Source organism: Dromaius novaehollandiae, chromosome 2 (assembly GCF_036370855.1).
Source record: "Dromaius novaehollandiae isolate bDroNov1 chromosome 2, bDroNov1.hap1, whole genome shotgun sequence".
NCBI classification, from domain to species: domain Eukaryota; kingdom Metazoa; phylum Chordata; class Aves; order Casuariiformes; family Dromaiidae; genus Dromaius; species Dromaius novaehollandiae.
In genome coordinates this window covers 132,669,899-132,693,639 of record NC_088099.1, presented here as the reverse complement: position 1 = coordinate 132,693,639, position 23,741 = coordinate 132,669,899, and the positions used below count along the sequence as shown (strand labels likewise).

At 36.8% G+C, this 23,741-nt stretch overlaps 1 protein-coding gene across 8 annotated transcripts in view; it reads left to right on the top strand.

Annotated features, from left to right (window-relative positions):
• NKAIN3 (sodium/potassium transporting ATPase interacting 3) overlaps positions 1-23,741 on the top strand; it is a 360,907-nt gene that overhangs the window by 39,290 nt on the left and 297,876 nt on the right. Inside the window, exon 2 of one of the 8 annotated variants that reach the window (XM_064507474.1) lies at positions 7,084-7,138. The exons of the other annotated variants lie outside the window; for them this stretch is intronic. Coding sequence (XP_064363544.1) covers positions 7,124-7,138 — 15 coding nt within the window. The 5' untranslated portion in view covers positions 7,084-7,123. The remainder of the gene's footprint in view (positions 1-7,083; positions 7,139-23,741) is intronic. 8 annotated transcript variants of the gene reach the window in all.

Below are 23,741 nucleotides of genomic sequence, written 5' to 3'. Positions count from 1 at the left end.
TGTTTGTCGTGTGTTATATTCATACATTTCTACAAAATATTTAGATTTATGATATTTTTATTTTTTGCCTTCATCTGGATTTATTAAGATGTGTTATGTTTTAGGTAACCTATTCTTTGTGCCATAACATTAAAATCAGTTAGGACAAAATAGTTACTATTAATACTATTATTTGGGAGGCAAAGAATTGCTTTTCAGCATCTGCAAGACATTTGAGAAAGCAAAATGGTAACGGTGGATTCCTTTTTTGGATGAGATACTGCTAAAACTTTTGCCAATAGTTTGGTAGTAAGGGGATACTAGCTGCCATCAGAACACTGACAGATATCAAGTCATTAATTAAGGCTTATTAATTCAAGCTCTGGGAAGAATGAATGGAAGTCAGTGTCATGAAAGTTTAACAGATTCATTATAATACATGCAGAGTAATGCACAGTGAAAGGAATAATTTGATATGCCTTGGATCCAAGTTCTTTGTATGCATACAATTAGATATTTCTAACAACCTGACTTCTTTTTATCTCAAGGATACTCTGTGTCCCTTGGTTTTCTAGAACTAATACCATCACACTGTCTCCTTCCAGCTTCTGCTTAGACTACTCAGCAAATCTTGGCCTGGTCCCTTATCAAAAAGGCAGCCTCTCAGAGGAGACACTTCATAGGCAGGATTATTTGGGAGCTCGGATGGGAGGGATGGCCCTTTAGGAAGCACAGCGGAGCCTGTGATTCTTACACAGTAAATACCCTCAGTGCAAAGTCTGTAGCAGTGGACTCAGGACCCCTAATTTAATTCCTTCACTTACCAGCTATTTCTTTAAAAAATACTGGCCAAATCTGGAGACACACTGAGCCAGCTACCAGAAACTTAGGAGCTGTGATCGACAAGGCTCGTTATCTTAACATTAGTAGCTCTGTTGCATAACTAGGTTACTGTGTCGCTAAAACAGACAGGATGGCCACAAGTCAGCATCCGTCAGCTGCATTAAAGGGAATTTAATAGTGAACTATTATACAAAAGAAACAGAAGTTCCCAGAGAAAGCATCTCTGGACAAAGGCTGGCAGCAATATTTACCCAGGGAGATCAGTACTCAGGTGGTCAGGAACAGGGATGGCTGGTTTTAATTAGTCCTCTGAGACATGAGAAACATGTGGCAAGCGACTTATTGTTCATTTTGGATAAGCAGACAATAGTGAATGCCCAGCAGTACACTTGAGGCTGTAATTAAGGGTTACCATTTTTCATGTTGCTGTTTACTTAGCCACTAATTGGCACGGCCATGTGTTTTGATCTGAGTGAGGTTCCTTTATCTAGCTATTATTAAAGTTTCTGGTTTTCAGTTTAGACAGCAATAAATTAAAACCATGGAAAAATCAGAGAGGTTTTACATTTTTTTTTTTTTTTTTTTTTTTTTACCTTCCTCAGTCATTCTGGTACTACTAGAGAGCAATTCAGGGCTGGTGACCTGAAGCATTCCCTTATGATTAGTTAAAAATCTGTGTCCAAATGGAGTTTTACAGCCCCACATTAAGTTGCTTCCATCTTCCTCCTCACTCCCCTTTCATCATCAACAGAACCCTAGGAATTATTTTTTAAAAATAGCCAAGATTATGTTGATGGCTTTCTCTTATGTGTGCTTGTCCAATATTAACCAGGTTATTCTAACTTTGAGACCAGCTCCTATCTAAAATAAAGTTTTGCTATGTAGGGAGTTTTACTCTCAAGACCCAGAGGCAGAATGTTCAGAACTGAAGTGGGATAAAATCATGATATCTGATGTGGTGACTAATTTAATATCATGCCACCTATGAGTTTTTCTCACTGTAAATTCCATGTTTCCTCAGAATTCTCTAGCAAGAAAAAAGTGTAGCATGGCTATATGAGTTTATTCTTGGAAAAATGATCATTGTTGAAATGTGAAATAATCTGCTACAGATTTACTATAGATTTTGTTTTAGAAATCCGTGTATTGCTTCCTCATGAGACGGTATGTAATCTTCAGTACAGCTATTGTATCTTTAATATTGCATCCTTATAACGTGTATAATAACTAAGGAATGGATTTGTATGAACTAAAAGATGTTAATGTTAATAGATGCACTGCCAGGGAAACCACAAGTGTGCTGGAGTATGCTGTCGGAAATTAATGACGTGGAAACTTACTCCTGTGACCTGTGCAATGTCTCATGGTACTGTCTCATTGGCAGCTAGATTGCAACTGATCTTGTACTGGGTGCAAAGAAGCCTAGACATCCTTTGTTCATGTGCTGCAAAAAGGGGTACGTCTCTCTTTCTTGAGCCCTCAGGGAAACATTAGCAATGCAGAAAGGAAGCAAGCATAATACATCCTCTTTATCAAAGCTGGTATAGGTTTGTTTCCCCAGTCTACATATGGAATCGGTAACCTGAGGAGGGATGACAGCACACTGAGGTGCAGTTCCTTTTTTGATACTACTTAATTAGACGACCGTACTCACATCTAATGTGATACTAAAATGCCTTTAAACTTTTGTTTTCATTTTCTCTTGGAGAAAGTCCTGAAGTTCTCTTCTCCATCCATCCCTTTTCTCCATCAGAGAAATGGCTCTTCCCTGAGAAATGTTGCTTTTGTCATCCATTAGACATTTTAGTTACCTGTTCTGGATTTTCTGCTCTTAGGTCTTCAAGTGCCTAACTTGGGAGAAAATTAGACATAGATCTATCCCTCCTTAATCCCTAGAAGATTCCTAAATTGCTCACAGCAGGAATAACCACTGCAGATGCACTCTTGATTCCAATATTGGTGAAGTATGTATAGGAAAGTATATGGAGATGCTGTTCTTTGAAGTAAAATCAGTCATTCTAAAAAGTCTAAAACTAGTTTGCATGAATTTGCAATAGCTCCACAGTCGGGATGTTGCCGTATTTGCCTTATATTTCTATCAAATGAAATCTGAGGAGGTAGGTAGGTCAGGTCAAGAAAGACATAAGTTGTTATTTGGTTGGAGACTCAGAGGAAAGAATGTCTAGGAGAAGCTTAAAAGACATAGCGTATGCAGAACTTTGGCCCTTTCTGTAGCTATTTGCTAGTTGTAATATGACCATGGTGTAAATATATATATTTTTTCAAACATAACAGTAATAACAATTTTTTATTTCAGCATCAATATTTCCCTGAAATTTATTTGCCATTGTGGATTAAATGTTAAAGTTGATTCTTTTCCTTCAAGATTATGTCAGAAACTGTTTGAGTTTCTTCACTGACAAGGAACAAAAAATCCTTTTTTTTTTTTTGCCCTTTCTGCAATTGTATCTACTACCAACTATAGCTGGTAAGAAAATAGACAGATTTCCTGATAGAGAAAAATGCTTCAGAGTAGCTGGGACATTATTGCTGTTTTTTTTTTTTTCTTAATTTTCACTTGAATTCTTTTCACAAGGTCTAGGAGCTTTTAGAAACTAGAAAAAATAATAAAGTTTAATTTTAAGGAGGACACTGAGGAACTTGAAATGAAGCGTTGTCCATTTACAGTTTATACTCAGTCCTTTATACATCTATTTCCTTTGCTTGTGTAAATCTGACGTTTTGGAATTCTGCTTTGTCTGTATTGATACCTGTGCTACTGAAGAAGATTTGTGTATGCATCCAATTTCTCTATTACAGTTTCCATTCCAGCCACTTGTCCCCCAGTATGTCCTGCCAGCAGAATTGCAGAAGAGCACTCGTGGCACAACAATGACGTCTCCCACTACAACCTTCTGCACCTGCTGTTGTATAAGGCAAGACAGCTACCAGCAGGTGTTGGAAAGCTACCAAATTTACATATGTGCAGAAGCACAAATTGAGGAATGGATTTTGTCATTTCCTCCTTCCATAGTAGTTTCCTATGTTTTCCTGGTCCTGGTGTGGTGCCATTCAACAAGCAAGCATAGATGAGTTGACTATATGGATTTTTTTTTTTTTTTTTTTGAGTTAATGGAGCTTTTCATGTGTACATGAACAAGGTCACAGATTATGACAATATTTATGCACTTGACTCAGAGGCACAACATAGAGTCTGTCAGGACAGGAACCTATAAAATAAAACTATGATGGAATCATGTCTCTACACACTTTTTTTGCCAGGCTGTTTTTTTCTTCCTGTGTATTTGTTATGTATTGTAGTCTTACTTGTAATTGTTGTTTCCACTGTGGTGCCATACAGTGCTTCTCTCTTTAAGAATACATTACAATCTGTCACGTTTACATTGCATTTTACTTTCTCAGAGAACTGTGAGAATGTGTATGAGATTATTTCTGGAAGAAATAAGGTAAGATAAGAAATAAGATCTGGAAGATCATTGTAAAACCTTTGTTTCCGTCATATCCCTGGTTGTTCTCTGCCTGTGGATGCTCACCAGGCTGTTTTATTGGACCTGGACCATGACTTTTAAGATTACTGAATGTGAGGGGTATTCAGAAACTGTCCTCATATATGGACTTTGGGATACTGAACTTTCTTGAGGTGTGGAGCTGTGAGATCTGAGTGCCTTATGACCTAAGATCAATGCTGAAATGTCAGTTCCTCTTTGGTGATCATACACCTAACCCCTCCAAAACTCTGTGCTCTGGAACATGCTGCATTACTATTTCACCTTGGAAGGATCTTATGACGGTGTAAACCATATACACTCTATCATACATAAAGAACAAGAGATATCGAAAAATCATAGGTGTCTACCCACAAAGTCTTCTTCATTTGGCTTCCTGAGTGCCTGTTCAGGGTTACTCAGTGTATTCTACAAAGACCATTCCCCTCTTCCCTGCTCAGCCTTGCTTTTGGTTCCAGGCAGATGCTGTTTTTCGGTACTTCTTTATGGTATTTTTGCATTCTCCAGTCTTTAGTGAATTAGAGTGATTAGAAAAGCAATAGCCCAGGGCTGGTAGTGTCAGTTGTGCTACTAGGACAAGGTTGTGCTACTAGGACAAGATCAGTCAACTGCTGATGGTTCTTTCAGGGACAGGCAAAGTGAAAGACATAGTAAGTATGTAAGGCAAGCCATTCCAGGGAGATCATAAACTGGAATTCATAATTTAAGTAGATGGATTTCTACGTAGTCATAGTTGTGATGCATTTTTAAGATGCCATAGGCTAAAGTTGTATTATAAATGTGTTATAAATGTATTATAAAATAATTTGTTGGAAAAATATATTCAAATATATTTTATCCAGTTGTTGATTTAATGTTTCCCTTGAAAGAAGCTATAGTCTTTGGTGACTAATTCTCTGATAATTAAAATGAAATGTGTAAAAGCTCTGAATTATCTCTGTGTCAGCACAATAAAACTGGACATACTTGCTAGTGTGAGTAGATCTTTTCCTCCTCATTTGCTAAGGTTATCACAAGCATCTTGAAATATAGCCTATTTGTGCAGGTCCAATTTCTAACCTACTGAACCCCTGCTTCATGTTTTTTTAATATGTTTTTCACAAAAAAATAAATTAGGTATTTGGAAGGAACTCACTATATTTCAAAATACCCAAGCGAGCCTTTTGCTGCAGGGATCATGCTATTTAATTGCAGATAATATTGCTTCAAAACTGTGGCTTTTTTCAGTATTTATAGTTTAATGTGTTCAGAAGGCATGGGCCCATAACTTAATAAAACAAAATGGATGGCTGCAGATAACTAACCTTTCAGTGCCATGTTTTACTGATTCTCTCTAGTTTGGATGGGAATTAAACAAATGCAATGGCATTTTGCTGTTCCACATACTGCATGTAGATGGTAGAGAAGACAGGGATGATTTAAAATCTACAGGCAAATTCTGTTTTCAGTGACTTGTGGCCATGCTTGAACACTTCAGTGTTTCTTTTGCATCTTCCCTTTCCCACCTGTTGGTTAAATATAGATGTTGTATGTTGGTTAAATATAGATGTTGTATATTGTCTTAGTAAGCTTGTTGGTAAAGGTACGGTGTCATTGCTGATTGTTTGGATAATGCCTACTGTGAGGGAACCCCTGTTTTCCAGGAGCTTCTTCAGTAAAGTACTAAATTTACACCGTATATGGACAGTAACCTCTATTTACAAGAAAACTGAAAAATGGTTTCTGAAGAAGAGTGTTGATAATGTATATTTTAATTGGCTTCCGATTTGTAAAGTATAAACCAAATAAAATGAAGTCCAGTTTCCAAATGTGAATTCTACTTCAAATTAGGTAATCTGGATCTGCAGACTATGCTGCTTTGGGCTTGGATATTCACAGGCTGGGATAAACAAAAGATAACACAAAAGCATATAATACATTTAACTTTTGGGGTTTTTTTTTGATACCAGAAGACTACTGCTCTAGAATAAGGAAATTTAAAAACAAAAGGGAATGGAGAATACTATGACACGATGTCTTTTGCCTCTCCTTTATTACTGAGCCAGGCCCATTTTTTAAAGATAATTCTATTAACAGTGTTGGCAATCACATCGCAAAATCTGCAACTTATTGGCTTCAAGATGGTTTTTAAAGTGCAAAATTAGATTTGAAAATAGGGTGACCAGGTGAAAATAAGCATATCGGGGAAGAGAGAAAACTGAGTGCTGAAATCTGCTTTTCAAAACTAACTGAAGTAATGCAGTTGTATGGATGTCATCAAAGACAATGTTCGGTCACTGCTGAAGGTGTTAGCAGGGACAATTATTGGAAAGTTATCAAGATGCATTTCACTTTAAATTTGTTTTCTGGTAAAGTAACAGTAGAACTTAGTCATTCGTGACATTAACTAAAACCTAGAATTTGTGGAGCTTGCATAGATGGGGTGGTATTGACTTTGTTAAGGTGTAGCAAGAGCTGAGGCTGATGTTGACATGTCAAAATTCAGGGTAGATGAGTAGTCTTAAGAGTTAAGCGTCGTGTAACATAGCACATATTTGATTCTGCCAAAGCAGTGGTCACTTCGCACAAGAAAAATAGTCTCTGTTTTTTCTGAAAGACAATTAACTGGAACAGACATTTTCATACTTAAATGTGCATAAGTAAAATAAAGTGCAAACCTATTTTATAAATACTTAAGCAGTCATCTGAATATGTGAGGAAGTTTTCCTGATGGCAATTAAACACTTATTTGCAGGGGCTGTGTGCTTATTTGCAACAGGAGATGAATACAATGTATGTTCAGCAGCTGGGTAAGTATAGCAGCCAACTGTCATTAAAGTGGAGATAAATGGAAATTGGGAGAATATGCAACCCAGGTTTAACAGAGATAGATTGTGGCAGATATATTTCTTTAATAGGAAAACTGATTTCTAGACCAGGAACCTATGTTAGCTTAATCTGCTAGGACTGCATTTGATATGACCCCGCATAGGAAATTTTTTATTAAAATGTAGATTATGGTGATTAGTCTGAACAGTGTGAGTTCACTAGGAACTAATGAAAGAGGAGATGGCAACTTCTTTTCAGTATGGAACTGCTGATCTAGAGTGAGGATGCTAGTCCGGTGCCTTAAAGACTAGTTTGGGAACTAATCTTTCTTAGCATTTGCAAGCTGCAGATACATCACTGCATGATGACCTTGCACAAGAAGTGGAGCTTGTGAGATTTGCTGATGAATGAAGCTAGGGAGCTTTGCCAAAATGAAGGCAGAGTGACTGGGTGTAGAGAAACAGATTGAAATTAAACATTACAAAATACAAGACATTGCATTTAGAGAGTAATATTGGCATTTACTGCTTTTAGCCCAGAGCTACTCAGTTACAAATAGCTGAGGAACAGAAAGACATTGTTTTATCAATTGCTAAAAAGTGTCTATGAGCAGTAAGGAAAAACATATACAGTAGCAGCAGGCTGCATCTGATGACCTAAGAAGTCCCTTCATATGTCCCTATGCATATTGCCAATTTAACAAATACTCATATTGTTTGAAAACAACAGTAAATACAGAAACATTTATTGAATACCCAATGTCTTTTATATGATGTGTATACTATTATAAGCAGTATTTTGAATAAACTAGCATGTACTTCATGATGGAATATATTGGCACTTATAATTTGTTATTTCTTTTAACTTAATTCAGTATTTCAAAATAGAGTATTATCATGATAATATTCAGATGATTAATTTTTTTTGCATACTTGCATGCTAGAAAATGCAGGTAAAACTTAAAAACTGCTTTGGAGATGACTGCAGCTTGTAATTGAGAGACATCAAGCTTCAGGGAAGTTAACATAAAAAAAAGAAAAAAACCATGCAAACAGACACTCACACACAAAACCATACAACTTTGGATTAGCAAGTGGAATGTGATAGGCTACCCTCCTGCCTGGAGCTTATTGTCTATGCTTCTATATTGACAGAAGTACCTTAATTTTGTATTCTGTCTCAGTAGCACAACTGTGCATTATAAAATCCAGTACGGCAACTCAGAGAAAGAGAGATATTCTAATTAAATGATTTTTTTTAAGCAAGTGTTTAATGATACATGTTTGTGTGATTACTTGGGCCTATAACTTAGTTTGGACCTGCAGCAAATGGAGCACAAGATAATTTATATCATATAGTGGTTTCATACAGAGTATCGCAAAATGATTCAGAAGGAAGTGAATTTTAAACAACAACAAACAAAAAGCTTTTAAGGTGTGATTTAAGGAGAGAAACTTTGTGGCTGAGAACGGAGGAGAGGATTGAATTACAAACAAATGAGAGAGAGGAAGCAAAAGCATGACTTTCCCAGCTGGGGAGAGGGGCAAGGACACCAAAATGGATGAGTGGGATGCCAAGACACAGGGAGGTAAGTGAATATGAGATCAGAGAGTTCAGGGAAGAAAGTCAGTGTGGAGTTTTATAGTAAAGAAATATGCTTTTGAAAACAAAGAATATAGCCCTTTTTTCTTTTGGATTCAGAGACAGCTAAGTTGAAAGTGGGAGATGCATCCTCTTGCTTTACAGAGCAAGACATTTAGCTAAGGCATTTTTGGTGTTTTTAAAGTCGGGGGTAGAGAGGCAGGAAGAAAATAAAAAAAGAATAGTGGTCAGTCTGGGTTGTGTTAAGCAAGACAGTCCTACAAACCACTGCTTCCTTCCATGTGTAGTCTCTAAAGTAAGACACATCCCATCTCCGGGTATTATATGTAGGTTTTTTTTGTTGTTGTTTTAATCTCAGGGAGCAAAAGATGTAATACACCTCTGCTGTTTTGCCATGCTTATGTTTATTGCATAAGTATTGAATTGTGTGGATCTGGAAATATGTCCCATAGCTATGTCTTAGATTTAGATGCATTTGCACTTTTGCCACCAGTTTGAAAGGAGATCCTTGTGAGAACCTGGTGGCTGCTATAATTTAGTCTTTAATACATACCATATAACCTCCTTTTTCCTTAATCATCTATAGAACATTATTTTTCAATAGTTATTTTTCAAAGCAATTATATTTCTGAAGAATTTATAATTCCACATGTTGCAATATGCTTTGGAAATCAGATAATGTCATTATCAGAGGATTATTTTGACATGACACATTTTAAATGATGCAATTTTACATCTGTTCACCTTAAATAGTGAACAGCATTTTCTGTAATATCTGTAATTTTTTTATGTGATAGTCATCTTTGTGTTGTCTGCTTTAAGCAAGTTATAGCTCTCGGAACGGTGGAATTTAATGAAGTAGAATGCTGTGCTTCTTCCTTACTTTTATAATGATCTCTCTTGAAACAGTGTCATCATGAAGAGCCTGGCACGTAAGTATATACTTTCTGTATCTTGTGGAATTTATAATTTGCCTAGGAAACATGTATTGTTGTGGTTTTAATATAATTTAAATAACAATCAAGCATATATAGAGGATAAACTATACATCTGTAAATTCTGTCACCTGATCTAGCCCACTGAATAACAATTCAATTTAGATTTACTATTCAGGGGAGCTCATATAACTTTTACTGCTGTAAGAAGATCCCTTGAGTTAACTTCCTTACATTCTTTGGGAGTGTGGGCTATTCAACAAAAAAATATTTAGGATCCTTTTGTGTGACCAAGTGTTACAGCTAATGGTAAAATATCTATGTATGAATTTGTTTTGAAATCTAGAATACTCCAACCCTTGAATAGAAACATAAACAGGTATCCTAAGGTCCACCAGTGTCTGTACTGGATGCTGAAAAAGAATTTTATTATTAAAATAATTCATCAGTTAACTTTTGTTCTCTGAACTCAGAGTTTCAGGTTGTGTGGGCAGTATAGTAAATCATGCTGGTTAAATCATTTTATTCAAGTCAAATTGCAGATTTATAAATACAGAATAATTTTTGTTTAATACTGAGCTTTATATGCCTCTCCTGAAAAGTTCAGAAAAATTTTGCTGTTCAGCTATATTGCTGTTGAAACTCAGCTGACACTTAAGCAGTATTGTGTAGTTTTATTCACAACTGTGTTGTAAGACAAGAGTTTCTTTCTAGTTAGGAAAGTATGTGCTCAAGGGCATGTGTAGCAGCAATTTCACGAGAATTCTTATTAATTACTAGCAGCTCAAGGGTGAAAAAATAGATCTCAGTGGGAATCATAGATAGGAAAAGCTGAAAAAAGATGTTTTCTACCTATATTCCTTCTAATAAGAAGAACAACAGACTTTATACAGTGGTATCTGAGCTACAGTCTTTTTGTCCGTTGTCTTTGTCAAGTATAGCAAAAGCTCTGGTCGCTGCAAATGTATTTGAGTTCTTCTATGAAAATGCACAAAATCATTCAGTTGTTTCAGACCTGTTAAAAACCCAGGGTTTTATTCTAATGCCCTCTTAGCTTTTTAAGACAGTGAAGAAAAGCAAGTGTAGAACATGCTGTGATGGAACTTGAATTTTCTGTGCTGTCTCTGCATGACAAATAAAGACGAGTCTGTCTGTTTCATGTGATTTATATCAAAAAAATAAAAATGAAATGCTACTGGCCATCAGTTTTGCAAAACTGTAGATATCTGCAGGTAAACAAAATAGCTGGCGGAATTTAACAAAAAAGGTGAACTTGTGTTTGACTGAAGACTCCAAATGTCTTTGAAACCGTGAAACTTTGGAAACTTTCCCTGAGCTAACTTAGGCTCTTTCCTATATAATTCCATCTTACTTTCTTGTCATTCATTTTTGTCTTTTTGCTCACGCCCTCGGTTGCACATGGGAAGTTTTGTAGTGAATGTGACATACCGTTGCAGTTCCAGTGCGACTCCTGTGTGGGCTGGGCAACAAGCAGTGTTCTGCGCTTTAGCTGCTATTTACAGCCAGGAGACTTGCTTCATTGGTCATTGATGGATTTTTCCATTGTTCGTTTTCAGTCTTCTGTTAGAAGAATCGAAAGGTGGAGCAAAATGTTAAATTGCAGGGATGATGCTTCCAGAGAGAGGTGTAACAGATCACTGTGGATCACAAAATGGATAGTATAGCCTAGTCAAATAGTACAGGCTGACGGAACTGTAATCACATTATTGAATGAATTTACATGAACATTGCTTTGCTACCTCCAGTAGTTTTTCTTGAGACAAAAGACAAGCAGTTTGTAGAAAGGCTTATGGAAGGAAAGGACCAGAAGAAGGATTCAAACCCAGTGTCCTAGAACTAGTCAAACCATATCTGGGAAAAATGGAAATTTCAAGTTTGGCTCTAGAACTAGGCCATTTAGTGGGTCTGATTACATTTTCAAACTAATTTGGTGTAGCATATGCTGACTCTTATGAAAAGGGCTGCATGGGCAGTGTATGTGCAGGGTTTTAGAGATGAGAAGCTGCATCTGCTGGCCTGTTTACAAAGGCTAATAGGAATGAAACCAACCATGTGTGCTTGCCATTTCCATGTACAGCCATATTCAACTTTCTCTTCCTGTGTTGAAAAGTACAATGAGAAACACTGAGAAAAAAAGATTTAATGAAGGTAGTGATTCTGTGGATGTCAGAGAGCTGTTAGGTATATTCCCTCTGCCACAACAAAGGACAAATCCAGGGAAGGACTTCTGCCCAGTTGTGTCTCATTCCTTTCTTGTATGCCAACTTCGCGCATAGCTCAACTTTTTTGTTTAAAAAAATCTAGATGGTGAGCTATATTGCATACTTTTGGTGACCCTGGATAGTACATTCAGATCACAAATCCTCAAAGCAGTTAATAAAATCACTGCAACAGACCCCCCACTGAATCCTGCTGGGGCTCCTGAGAAAAATAATTAATCTCAAACCTACTTATTTCAACATTGTTCACTCACTGAGCAAACGGGTGGAAAAAAAAGACCTTCCTGAAATAATTACCTAGTTCACAGATTGTGGTTCTCACTGAGAAAAGTACTTAACCATAATGGAGACACCAGGCCACTTTTCTTATCATTTTCTCAGTGGAAATTCCCTGAAGAGTTAATTTTTATGCTGATGTCACTAAAGAAATATATTATTATTGGTATTGGTATTTTTTAATTATTATTGGTACTAGTATTTTTTATAGTGATATTTAGGAGCTTTTAGAAATCAGGCTCCCACTTTGCTAAGCATTATATATGCAAATTGTGAATAGATTGGTTCTTCTCTCATAGGGCTTACATCATAAATAATGAGATGAGGAGTCCAACAAACTAATGAGCAGCTGGGTTCTCTTTTCAAAAAGATAAACATTGTTGTAGTACTTTGTCTGGATTGTTTTTCCTAATTTTGAAATCTGCAATTTTTCAGTTGTTTTTGCAAAACTTTGGGAAGTAGAGTTCGGTCTTCTCTTGCAAATTTGCAGGAGAATATGAAAATCTTGGCTTGTGAAGGGTTGAAATTATGTGGAAAGGATCTTTCATGGCCCTAGCAATTCCTTTTCCTACAATAAAGATGGCATGATTAGAAAAAGGAACATGAGACCAGCTCTGGTTTTGGGCAAGCTGTGGGCTAGTTTGTGGCCAACCCTGTAAATCTCTGGGGAAGGATGTCGAGCAACCTCTGCAAAGTGGTTGTATTTCTGGTCTGCACATGTGAACAAAAGCTGGAAAAAAGGAGAAAACAGGCAGAACCTTGGCTTTATGGTTGTCACTGTAGGAAGTGCATAAGAAACACCTTGCACAAAGATTTTCGGAATGCATAACTCTTGTCTCATTGTGCAAGATAACCCGGTAACCTGGTCTTGCATCAACTGTAAGATGATAAGGTATTGCTTTCCTTACATGTGGTCATGTCAAATCCAGTATTAAGCATTTGGTACTTGGAGGCTGTTGTTCATTTTTAGTTTCTTATCATTCTGTTCTCATTTCTTGCTATACTGCCTTTTAAAAACAAAGCAGCAGTAATGGCCTGGGTTCTCAGCATGCCCATGTGTATTATTTCTCTTTAATATCTACCTTTTCTGTGGCTTGTGGTTTGATTTTTGAGTTGGAGCATCTATTTCAAGAGCAATGCCTCTGTAGTGAAGGGCTGTACACCCTGTTCTGAAGGAGCCGTACACCCTGCTCTGAAGGAGCCAGTTGGATGGTTTACTTCACTTTAAATTTCTCTAGGATTTGATTTTGCTCTGATCTAAAGAATGGCAGGTAATTCTTACTGTGCCAGGGAAGTCTGTAAGGAGGCTTAAAATCCCAGACTAGACAACAGCGTAGCAGAGCAGATTTAAAACCATCATGAAGTGCTTATTCACTCAGCAGCAGGAGCTTTGAAGATTAACAGTGTGATAAGTGACAGTACCGCACTGGTACAAGTACAGTGCCACACTGCTGTGCTGATGTACAGAGCAGCAAAGTGACTCTAGTGGTTGCAGTCTTAGGTGCTTTGGCCTGTATTTGTGTCCTTAGTTTGGCTACAAACATCATAACTGAAGGTAATTCTTCTTTTAACAGGTTTAGCTATTCTATAAGCAAACTGGACAATGCCATGGAAAACATTTCATTTGGAAATACTTATTTGCAGGCAACTGATGTGTGAAAATATGAATCTCTTGACAAACCCTCTGCTGTTGTAAAAAAGCTGATGTTACACCAGGCAATTTCTTTCTGGGTTCTGTTCTTTCATGAGAATGGAAAAAAGCAGGAAACATTCAGTCCGTCTCTAAAGCACTGCACTAATGATCTTTTTGCAAGTTTACATCTGATCCAGGAGCAACTTCATTTATGTTTGCAAATGTTTTCTTCCTCTTGCTAAATAAGCCCTAGCAGTAAATCATCAGAAGTTTAACAGGAGACTTGTAGCGGCATACAAAAAAAAATAGCTATTAATTCAGAGAATCATTTTCTGAATCTTATAATTCAAAACAATTTACTTAATAATGATTTTTCATATTTGTTCCATCCTCAACACATGAACTGTTCATTACATCCTTGCATTGTGCATTGATCCATCTACTATACCAGTTTATTCCTTTCTTATGCTTATCAATTGTACCCATGAGCCTGAATTTATTGGAACAGTTAAATGACATTTAATGCACTGTAGCTGGGAAACAGAGCCAGTAGACAAACCTTTTGTTATGCTGATGGAGTTTCTTGAATTACATCTCAGTAAGCTCAGCATTATCTTCCATGATGTTTTCAAACCCAGCAACAGGTAGGATGGTTTAATATCTTCTGAACTGTGTACAGTTCTGATGTGTTTGCTTAATGAGCCCACAGTTTCAGACATTGTTTTCCTTTATTTCTAAATAAGCTTAAATGTTTAAAACAGTCATAAAGCAATCAAGCAGCAAAATACTTCTGGAATCTGGAGGTAGTTTTCCTCTCAGAAATCTGAGGAAGCAGCACTGTAGTGTTCCTATTCCTAAATTAGAATAAAATTAGGAGGAAAAATCCTTCTAGAAACATAAAACAATACAGGTATAAAAGAGAGTGACTCACCCCATTTCTGTGGAATTGAGCAGTTAAAAATCAGACTCCTAAATAATTTTCCAGGTGGAAATACAGTCTGTAGGCCACATCATTATTTTTCAAAAGGACTCAAAGTCTCGAGATCAGTTATAATCTATGATAGCTCTGAGACCTAATCATAGCTCTAATACCACCCTTCAGTATATGATGTGCAAACAGTGCTATTGCAGCTAACCATGGTCTAACAATACATGCAAGAAAAGTCTGTGAGAAGAGGTAAGTTTTCTTACTACATCAATTGATGTATTTTGAAAAAATAATCAAGCTTTCAGACACATAGATCATCCTTCAAAAATACTAAAGAAATCCACAGTATGATCTGGAGAACTTGGGCCCCGAGCCATGGGGGGTAAGTGTCAGTAGAGAAACTTTGCCATCTGAGAATCTAAGACAATCATGGTTATTACAGTCTGTGTTTCAGACAGGGGATCCAAAACGTCAGTAAACCTCTCCAAAAAAATTATATGCTGATACTTGACCTACAGTTAAAATAAGGAGAAATGTAATGTTAATCTAGGGGAAGATAACAAATCCTATGTAAAGTTTGCCTGCCTTCTTACTACTAGAACAGAAGTTTGCTTGTTTGTTTTGGTTTGGTTGTGGTGCTAACAGGGCTAAACTCAGCAGAAGGCAAGGGGGTATGAAATAACAGTGCGATGCATCACAGCTGGAGCATGCCCGCGTGCCCAGCCCAGTGTCCATGCAGTGTCGCTTGGTCGGTAGTGGTTCCATCTCAAAGCTAAGCCCAGAGCTCCCAGTATGAGTCCTTTACCCATCTGAACATTAAACAGGGCACCTAAAAGTAGAGAATGGTGGCTCTGACCTTCTGCACGGAGGAGCCTGTGCCTGGGAAGAGGGCTGGTGTAGCCCCTACACGTGAGGGGATGCTGCATCCACTGCATGCCTAGATTGCCAAGAGAGTAGCCTTGAAAGTAAATGAACTCTTATCAGAGAGAAAAGTAGCAAAGAGAAGAGGCGGTATTAAACAATCTCGTCTCTCTGCAAAGCACAGCTTGACTTCTCTTGAAGATGTCCTGGATTTATGTTGTTTGGGGGGTTGGAGAATTAGGTTTGAAATTTGTAAAGGAAAGCAAGAACAAAACCCACAGCCTCTAAATCATCACCTTAGAAATTATTCATGTAAAGAAATAAACAGCAGTTCCCTTATTTATGTATACATATTTTTTGTAGTACCAAAGCTAAAAATAAGGTCTTAAATCACACAAGTAACAAGGGATTTTAGAAGGGATGTAGGAAATCATAACTACTTCAGTAATGAGAAAAAAGACAGCCACTCAATTCAGAGTTAAACTAACTTCTTCTAGGTATAATGTGGGTGGACTTAGTAACATGGAAAGTAGAAAGGATTTGTATTTGTTACATGAAACTCTACCTCTAACTTTACATAATATAAGTATATGATAAGGTTTTAAGAAACTATTTATTTCCAAATTTCAGCACACATCTTTATCAGGGTTTTTTTTCCTTCTTTCAAAAGACATGAAAAAAGGTTCTAGGAAAATCTGGGCAATTAAACAACTTTATTGGGAGCATTGCCACACTAAATTTACGTTGAGGTCAAGAAATAGTTTTTATCCAAAAAGTGGAAAAAAAGAAAGAGGAAAATTAAATCAATATTTATTATGCATATTCATTATTCCATTAGGCCAGTTACAAGGGGTTGGGGAATTAAGACAGAAATTATTTGTGGATCATTTATGATATGGGACTGACAAATCTCTCTTTGTAGTATATCAGGGAAAAATGAAGATACTCATCCTAGCTGAGAATAATTGATGAATACTGCACCTACACATTAGCACTATTTTTTGTGAACACCAGTCTTATAGTGCTGTACACTGTTTGGTTTGTAGAATGTACCTCCAGAAGAACTGCATATATTTTATAGTCTACAATAATGTATATATAATGTATATATAAAGCTATAATTTATAGTGCTTCTATATGGATGAGCAATCTGTATCTCCTAGATGTAGGTAGAATAATTTGAAGGAAAACTTCACAGAAAGATAAATTTTTGGGACCACTCTACAATAAAATTGCATTCATTTATTCAAAAAGTTTTATTCAAAAAAGAGAAAAAATAGGAAGATACTTTATAAGTGTTTCATTTCAAGTTTTCATTGGTTTTGTTTCAAAACTGAATTAGTTTTGAAAAAGTCTGAAAAAATCTTCGTAAGTTTTGAAAATGTTAACAAGCCCTGCAACTTAAAAATACTGTTATTCAATTTTTTAATAGGAGAAGGGGTTTAGTTTATTACATTCGAGTCACATGCTAAGTCTTACAGCAGTGATGAGGGCTGAAAACTTATTTTTCTTAAGTTCTAAGTTGAGATTCTCACCCTTTTTCACTGGATTCCAGGAACTAGTGCTTGAAGAGAAGTATCAAACATCATCTGAATTTCCTCTCAATGGCTAAACTATCATCCCAGTCAATTTTTGTGGTGCTGTTTCAAAATTTCTTTTACCATCCATCAATTAATGAATATTTGTACTCTTACTTTCACAATCAAGAATAAATTTCATAATAGAAGAAAAGTGAGGGATTTTTTTTTTTGATAGTTAGCAAGGAAATTGATATCAGAAGTTTATGTCTTTTTTTTTTCCCTGCCATGTACCAGATATCCCTGATTGTCCTCCTAAAGGACGTTAAGCTGTGACAGACAGGACAGAGCAAAACCATGATTTGATACTATTGCTCAGACACTTTGCATGAGACTTTGAGCTGGTGGTACTATGTAGGGCAGTCAAAGTAATTTTGACACAATAGCTTTGGTTTATTTATCATAAAATCTAGATAAGATTGATAAGTATCTATCATGATACTTAATTTATATTTTTTTGTAGTTAATATTATGAAGTTCTTTAGCTTATACACAAGTAAATCAGAAACAACCCTACTGAAGACAGCAAAGTGACTTCCAGGAGAAGACTCAGACACACTGCCTTTGTATTTATTCAAATTGTCAAAGTCTGCGCTGTAGCCAGCAGGGTTTTTGAGAGCTGCAGCACAGTTTTGTTTGGGATTCACATTACAAATAGCTTGTGGTCCTTGTTATCCAATCCAATTTTACATATGAAGGGCAACAGAGAGAATGGTAGTTCATATGTGGGAAGAACTTTTATTTTTATCTGGTACAGAATAGCGTATATCACCTATTTTCACGTTAAATGCTCATAAAACAAAATTGTTCTGAGAACCATATAAATATTGTCTTAAATTTACAAGACTACAGATGTTGCAGGTGGGAACACCCCCCCCCCCCCATCCTGGAGGTCCTTCTTGTATATTTGTTGATGAATAAAAATAAATCCTTTAATGTGAATTACAGGTTGAGCCGCAATATCTGATCACAGATATTCCTGAATTAAATTGCTGACAATTACCTTCAGCTAGGACTTCTTACAAAATTGAAAGAGATTAAACAAACCCCAGTCCAGCAAGTCTTTTCCACTTCAGATAATTCCTTTTCTTTTCTTCTCATGGAATTTGACTGGCATTCCTAATCAAGAATTTCTTGCCACTCCACCTCCTGAGGGGTGCAAGGCAATATTCATGCTTTTCCACTGATTCTCCTGTAGATAAACAAATATACAGTGACCGACCTTGTTTTGTCCAACAAACAAACACGCAAAAGCTGCCAGTCAGCAGAAGATGAGGAAAACTAATTCCTTTGCGGTTGTGTAACTCATTTCGTGTTCTCTGGGCCCGTGAGTGGTATGGTACCTTGTAAGCCTTGTTTTTTAGCTATTGGAATAGATGATGGACTGTTTTTAATGCCCACCTTATTCTTGGCAATATCGATAAGAAAATAAATCACAGCTTTTTGGGGACAACAGGAATTCTACTTGTAAATATAGTAGATATAATATTGGCTTAATTATCGCTGGTCAGACTGAGGTAGTCATGCAATCAGTGTCTGCTTCTGAGGCCTGACCTATCACACTGTTGTTAGTGAAGTCCAGAGCAGAAGTGACAAAAGCTCTCCTGAACATGAGATATCCACGCAGCCTTGATGCTCTTCCTCTGTAAAAAGCTTTTTCTTCTCTTCCTCTCCACATTCATTAAAACAGTTTGAATATCTCTGTCTCACATGTGGCCTGGCACACGGCTGCCTCACTGGTGTTCGAGTGGGGAGACTTCTGGACCAAGGAACTCCCAGAGCTTTTGATTTTCATGGTCTCGTGGCGCAGGGTTACTCGGCTCCCCTTGCCTTGATGAGCTGAATAATGAAAGAGGGGTTATTGCAACAGCCACAGCCTGTGTGGCACAGCCTGCCTCCATCCTTCGTCACAGGCCCTGAAAAGAATCTGTTACTGGAGTCAACAGTTGTCTTAGGCTGTCAATCTGCAGCCTGTTTCCAGCGAGTTCAGGCTGGAGATTCCCCTTTTCCATCCCCCCCTCCCCCCAGACTTTGCTCACTAGGAGTATTCTACAGAGGTGTCGGGGGAGCCACAAGCAATGTTAGAAAACAAACAGGAGACCCCACTTAAGATTCAGCATTGAGCTGAGTGAGACTACAGAGCTTTGATCAGTACCTTTCTGAAAATCAGATCAATGTACTCCATGTATCATATGTCATTCGGAAAGAGAATACACCTGTCCATGACAGAAATAGTGGTTTTTGTCTTTCAAAAAATCTGTTATTTTTACTTCTGCAATTGTTTCCATTCCTGTCACATACTTTTTGCTGAAATATCACATCTGCCCTCCCGGTAATAATTCCCATGAAGGCATTCAACAAGCCCTTAATATCTGAGTCCTTAGTATGAATTGTCAAGGATCTTTTAAGGAATTTACTCATATGGGGCTTAGAAGTGACCATCCAAAAGAGGTTTTACAGGAATAGAGAAAGCCATTCTTTGTATAAGCTATCTCAAATTATCATTATTGGTAACTTGACAGATATTAATAATGTATTATCTTTCCCATCATCACCTATGCTAACTGCATTTGAATGTGCAAAGCTGCTTTTCCTTAATGGAAAGCTAAGTATCATCTGTGTGGATACGTTTTGGGTTTGCATTCACTATTACTTTCAGTTCAGGTATCACCAAATGGGTTTACAAGAGCAAATATCCTTTCCATAGTCTGTCAAGAGCAGTATCACTTAATGTCAGGAGTATTTAGATATGTTTATCGATGGTATGATTCTGATTTTTATTTAAGTAAGAAAATCCCACTGGAATTTACATAGAATTCCAATGTAGTCCAGGACTGGAGGACATCTAATATCAGATGACTTACCTAGTAAGGACCTTATACAGCTATCTCAGCTTTGTAAAAGAACAGAGCAGATTTTAATAGGAGGAAAAGCCGCTTTATGTTTTTTTTTTCCCACTTTAAATTGTTGTCATTCCTGGTCTCCATTTTTTTTTACAACTTTAATTTCTATACAGTTAATGCCACTGGGAACTATTGGTGAGTCAAAAAAATCAGAATGGTTTATCTGTGATGTTGAAGGTGGCTTTTTTAAAAAAAAGTTGAAAAACTATCTGGCGATCAGCGTAAATCTGTGTAAAATTAGAAAATAATTTTCAATACAAGGAACTTGGCAGGAGTTTGACCTAAATTATTCGAATGCAGCCTTGATGATAACAAACACAAATATTAATCCATGAGTTGGCTGAATTATTTGTTATGAAGTGTTTTAAACATATTTTTTTCTTTTAATGGACAGTTTACCAGCAGACCAAGCACAGCTTATCTATTCTATTTGCTTTTCACACCTGTTTGATGTATACTTCATTCCTTTCAATGTATAGACTTTTTTCAAACTGTCTTTGATGACAGTGCATTTCTCCAGTTTGCTCTAAAGTACCCGGCACAGTTTCCCTTCCCAGGTTAGATGGCTCCTGATTTAAGAAAAATAAGAAAAAATCGCCAATAGGAACAACAGAAAGAACAGACTTGGGGTGTTTATGGTATTTGTTGTTCATGACGGCATTGATTCCACAGTTTGTGGGTATCATCTAAGTAGTATTGAGGAAACTGTTTTTACTGACTTCATTATTAATACTCATTGTTTTTTGGTGAAATCAGTGAATGCTTAAGGTAATGCTTGGCCATAACTGAGAGAGAATGAGATGTCAGACATTTGTTGGCTGTTCAGTAGATGCTATAATTGGCGTTCTCTTTTCACATTAGCACAAAGTAATTGTGTTTGGATTTGCATATATAGTGCCATTTGTGAATGGTGAATAGGGTCATTTGTCTTTGTCTTTGTTTTTTGATTAATTGCCTGAGCACCAGGGCTGTGCCCAGGACTTTTCAGGTAGTTCTTGTGTATTCCCTGATTGGCATATCTGCCAAATTCAGAAATTAAATTAAATTGCATGGTGCTACCTGTGTGATCACTTGTTATTGTTTGTCTTATTTGCTTAACTATCTTTCTTTCAAAGCTCAAAATGTGGACTAGAGAGCTGCTAAGTGTTTCATAAGGTGATATTTATGTATCTGCCTATGAAGCTTACTAAACTGTCAGTCTTTCACTGCCATCGTTACTCACTGCTTCCTTCACCCCCATCATGAACCCATCCACCATACTCTGAATGTGGAAAGTGTGATTCACACTTTCCAAATGAGGCTCTTTCTGCTATAGATTTATGCCTTTCATCAGATAACTCTGTGTTTCCCTTTCTGCCCTCCTGCTGAAGTGGCATTTAGACTTTTTTTTTCTGAGAAAGCTATTGATTTTGTAAAACTCTCTCTAACTTTTTATCGCCATCACTTCCACACATAAATGGGCCAGTCAGTGTAGGATAGTCAATGATTACTTAAATTACATATATAAGAAAAGCCATGTGAGCAATTCTTCATCTTTATTCTGCAGTTTTACCCTTAAAAAAGCAAAGGTGGTCAAGGGTATGCCCTGGGGAATGACTTAAAGTAATATGAGATGTCATAGTGTAAGTCTCATTAGTTTATTTGTTGTAGTTGGATCCTCTATTTCAGCCCTATGATCTGTACAAACTTCAGCTAATTTTTCAGAATAGGAAAGGTGTTATTACTTATGTCTCATTCATATCTGAAAGTGATCCTAGATATATGTTTAACAGGGACATGCCTGAGGTTAATAAGTACTTCAGAATAAGGCAGGTTGAGTTCCCACGTTAGGGCAAATTTTCCCATTCCCATATTATGGAAATTTTCCCATTGGGGAAAATAACTAGAGAGTGCAAGGCAGTTGAACATGAAGATTTTGTTTTTGCTTGCTTTTTTTAATTTAAATTTTGATTTTACATTTTTGGAAACAGACACGCAAATTTGGAATAAATAATTCTGTAAAGCAGATATAGATACATCTCCATTTCAAAAGGACTATATTGCTTTTGGTGACATTAGCTTTGTTTTTTTTTTAACTGCTGTGCTTCAGGTTTGACTTGCCTATCTGTTTTCACACCTTCTGTGCAGTACCCATTCTGTGTTTCTAGCTTGTGCTGAATGCTGTATGGATGTCATCCCATACTAGTTGTAAAACACTATAGTTTTAGCTTGGTCTCAGGCTAAGGTCCAGGACTTTCTTGTTGTCTTTTATTCCAGCTGTAAGGAGTCAATGGGATGCCAAACATCACATTGTTCACATCAAATCATCAAATAAGCTAGCTTTTTCATAGTTTTGGTATGATCTTGGTCTACAATATAGCAAAAGAATTTTAACAGATTTATGAAAATACCAGAGACAATAGTAGAACCACTCTGTTGCAATGTCCCCCCGCTACCGTCCTTACGTGGCACTGCTATTGCTGCTTTGCAAAGCACCAGGCTATGTGACTACTTAATTGTATTACTGTATTAATGTCCATGAGGAATATGGCACTCTGTGCTTTGAGCATGCTGCACGTTAAGAATGGTGGTGACTCTCACTTCTTACAAGTTAAGATGTAACAGGAGAGGGATCATGGGGGTCTCACCCAGATTCCAGAGGCTGAAGGGAGATGCATCAAAAATTACCACAGGTAATAACAGGAACTCCATAATTTGCAGTTATGGTGCTGAGTTTTGCCCTTAGTGTTTCTGATGAAACAGATTGTATTTGCTTGGAAAAATTATAGCTTTGTGTGGATGCAACAGAAGAGAAATACATGATGCAGATAAAACAAAACTGTGTGGATGCACAGTTTGTAGAACAGCTATTCCTGATTAATCTAAATAGAAGATTATAATGCAAAATATATTTCAAGTAACATATGCTCCAATGTTAATATCAGTCTGAATGTCCTAAAGTGTGCTGTTGGAATGCATTAATATGCTTCTGGGCTTTTTTAGTACTCCAAAGATATGAAGTTAGTACTTTGACAATTAGAGTGTTCTTCATATTTAGAAAAAAGTGGAGGTGGTTAGAAACACTGAGGCATCATGCAGGTCAATTGTGCATCATTATTTAAGGCATTATTTACTGCATTTTAATGGTAGGTGATTAGATACAAAGTATGTTGTAAGCCAAAAGTAGTGATTCTCTTCCATTATCCATTAAATCTGTCCATTAAATAAATAGATTTACTTTTTTTATTTTGGTTAAAAGAAGCTGAAACCCTTCATATGGTGCTAAAATGTGTTACTGTGTGAGACATGACTACTGCTGGTAGCAGCATCTCCTAATGTCTAGGTGCTTTAGGTCTTTCATGAATGAATTGTCATTTTGTACTTCATAACAGGGAGAAAAGGAAAGGTGATGCTTAACAACTCATTCATGTGAAGGTTTCATGTTGTTGTCATACCCTGTGGACCTGCCTCTGCAAGTATTAGTCACCTTTGCTCATATTTGCTTGAATTTTCTGAAAAGGGACCACTTCTGTGGATTTAACTGTGGATCACGTTCTGGCCACTTTGTGTCATTCCAGCAGAATAAAATAGTTACAGGCCTAGCAGGAAAAGCCCTAAGAAGGATTTTCTTGCAAAAAAAGTGAAAAGCA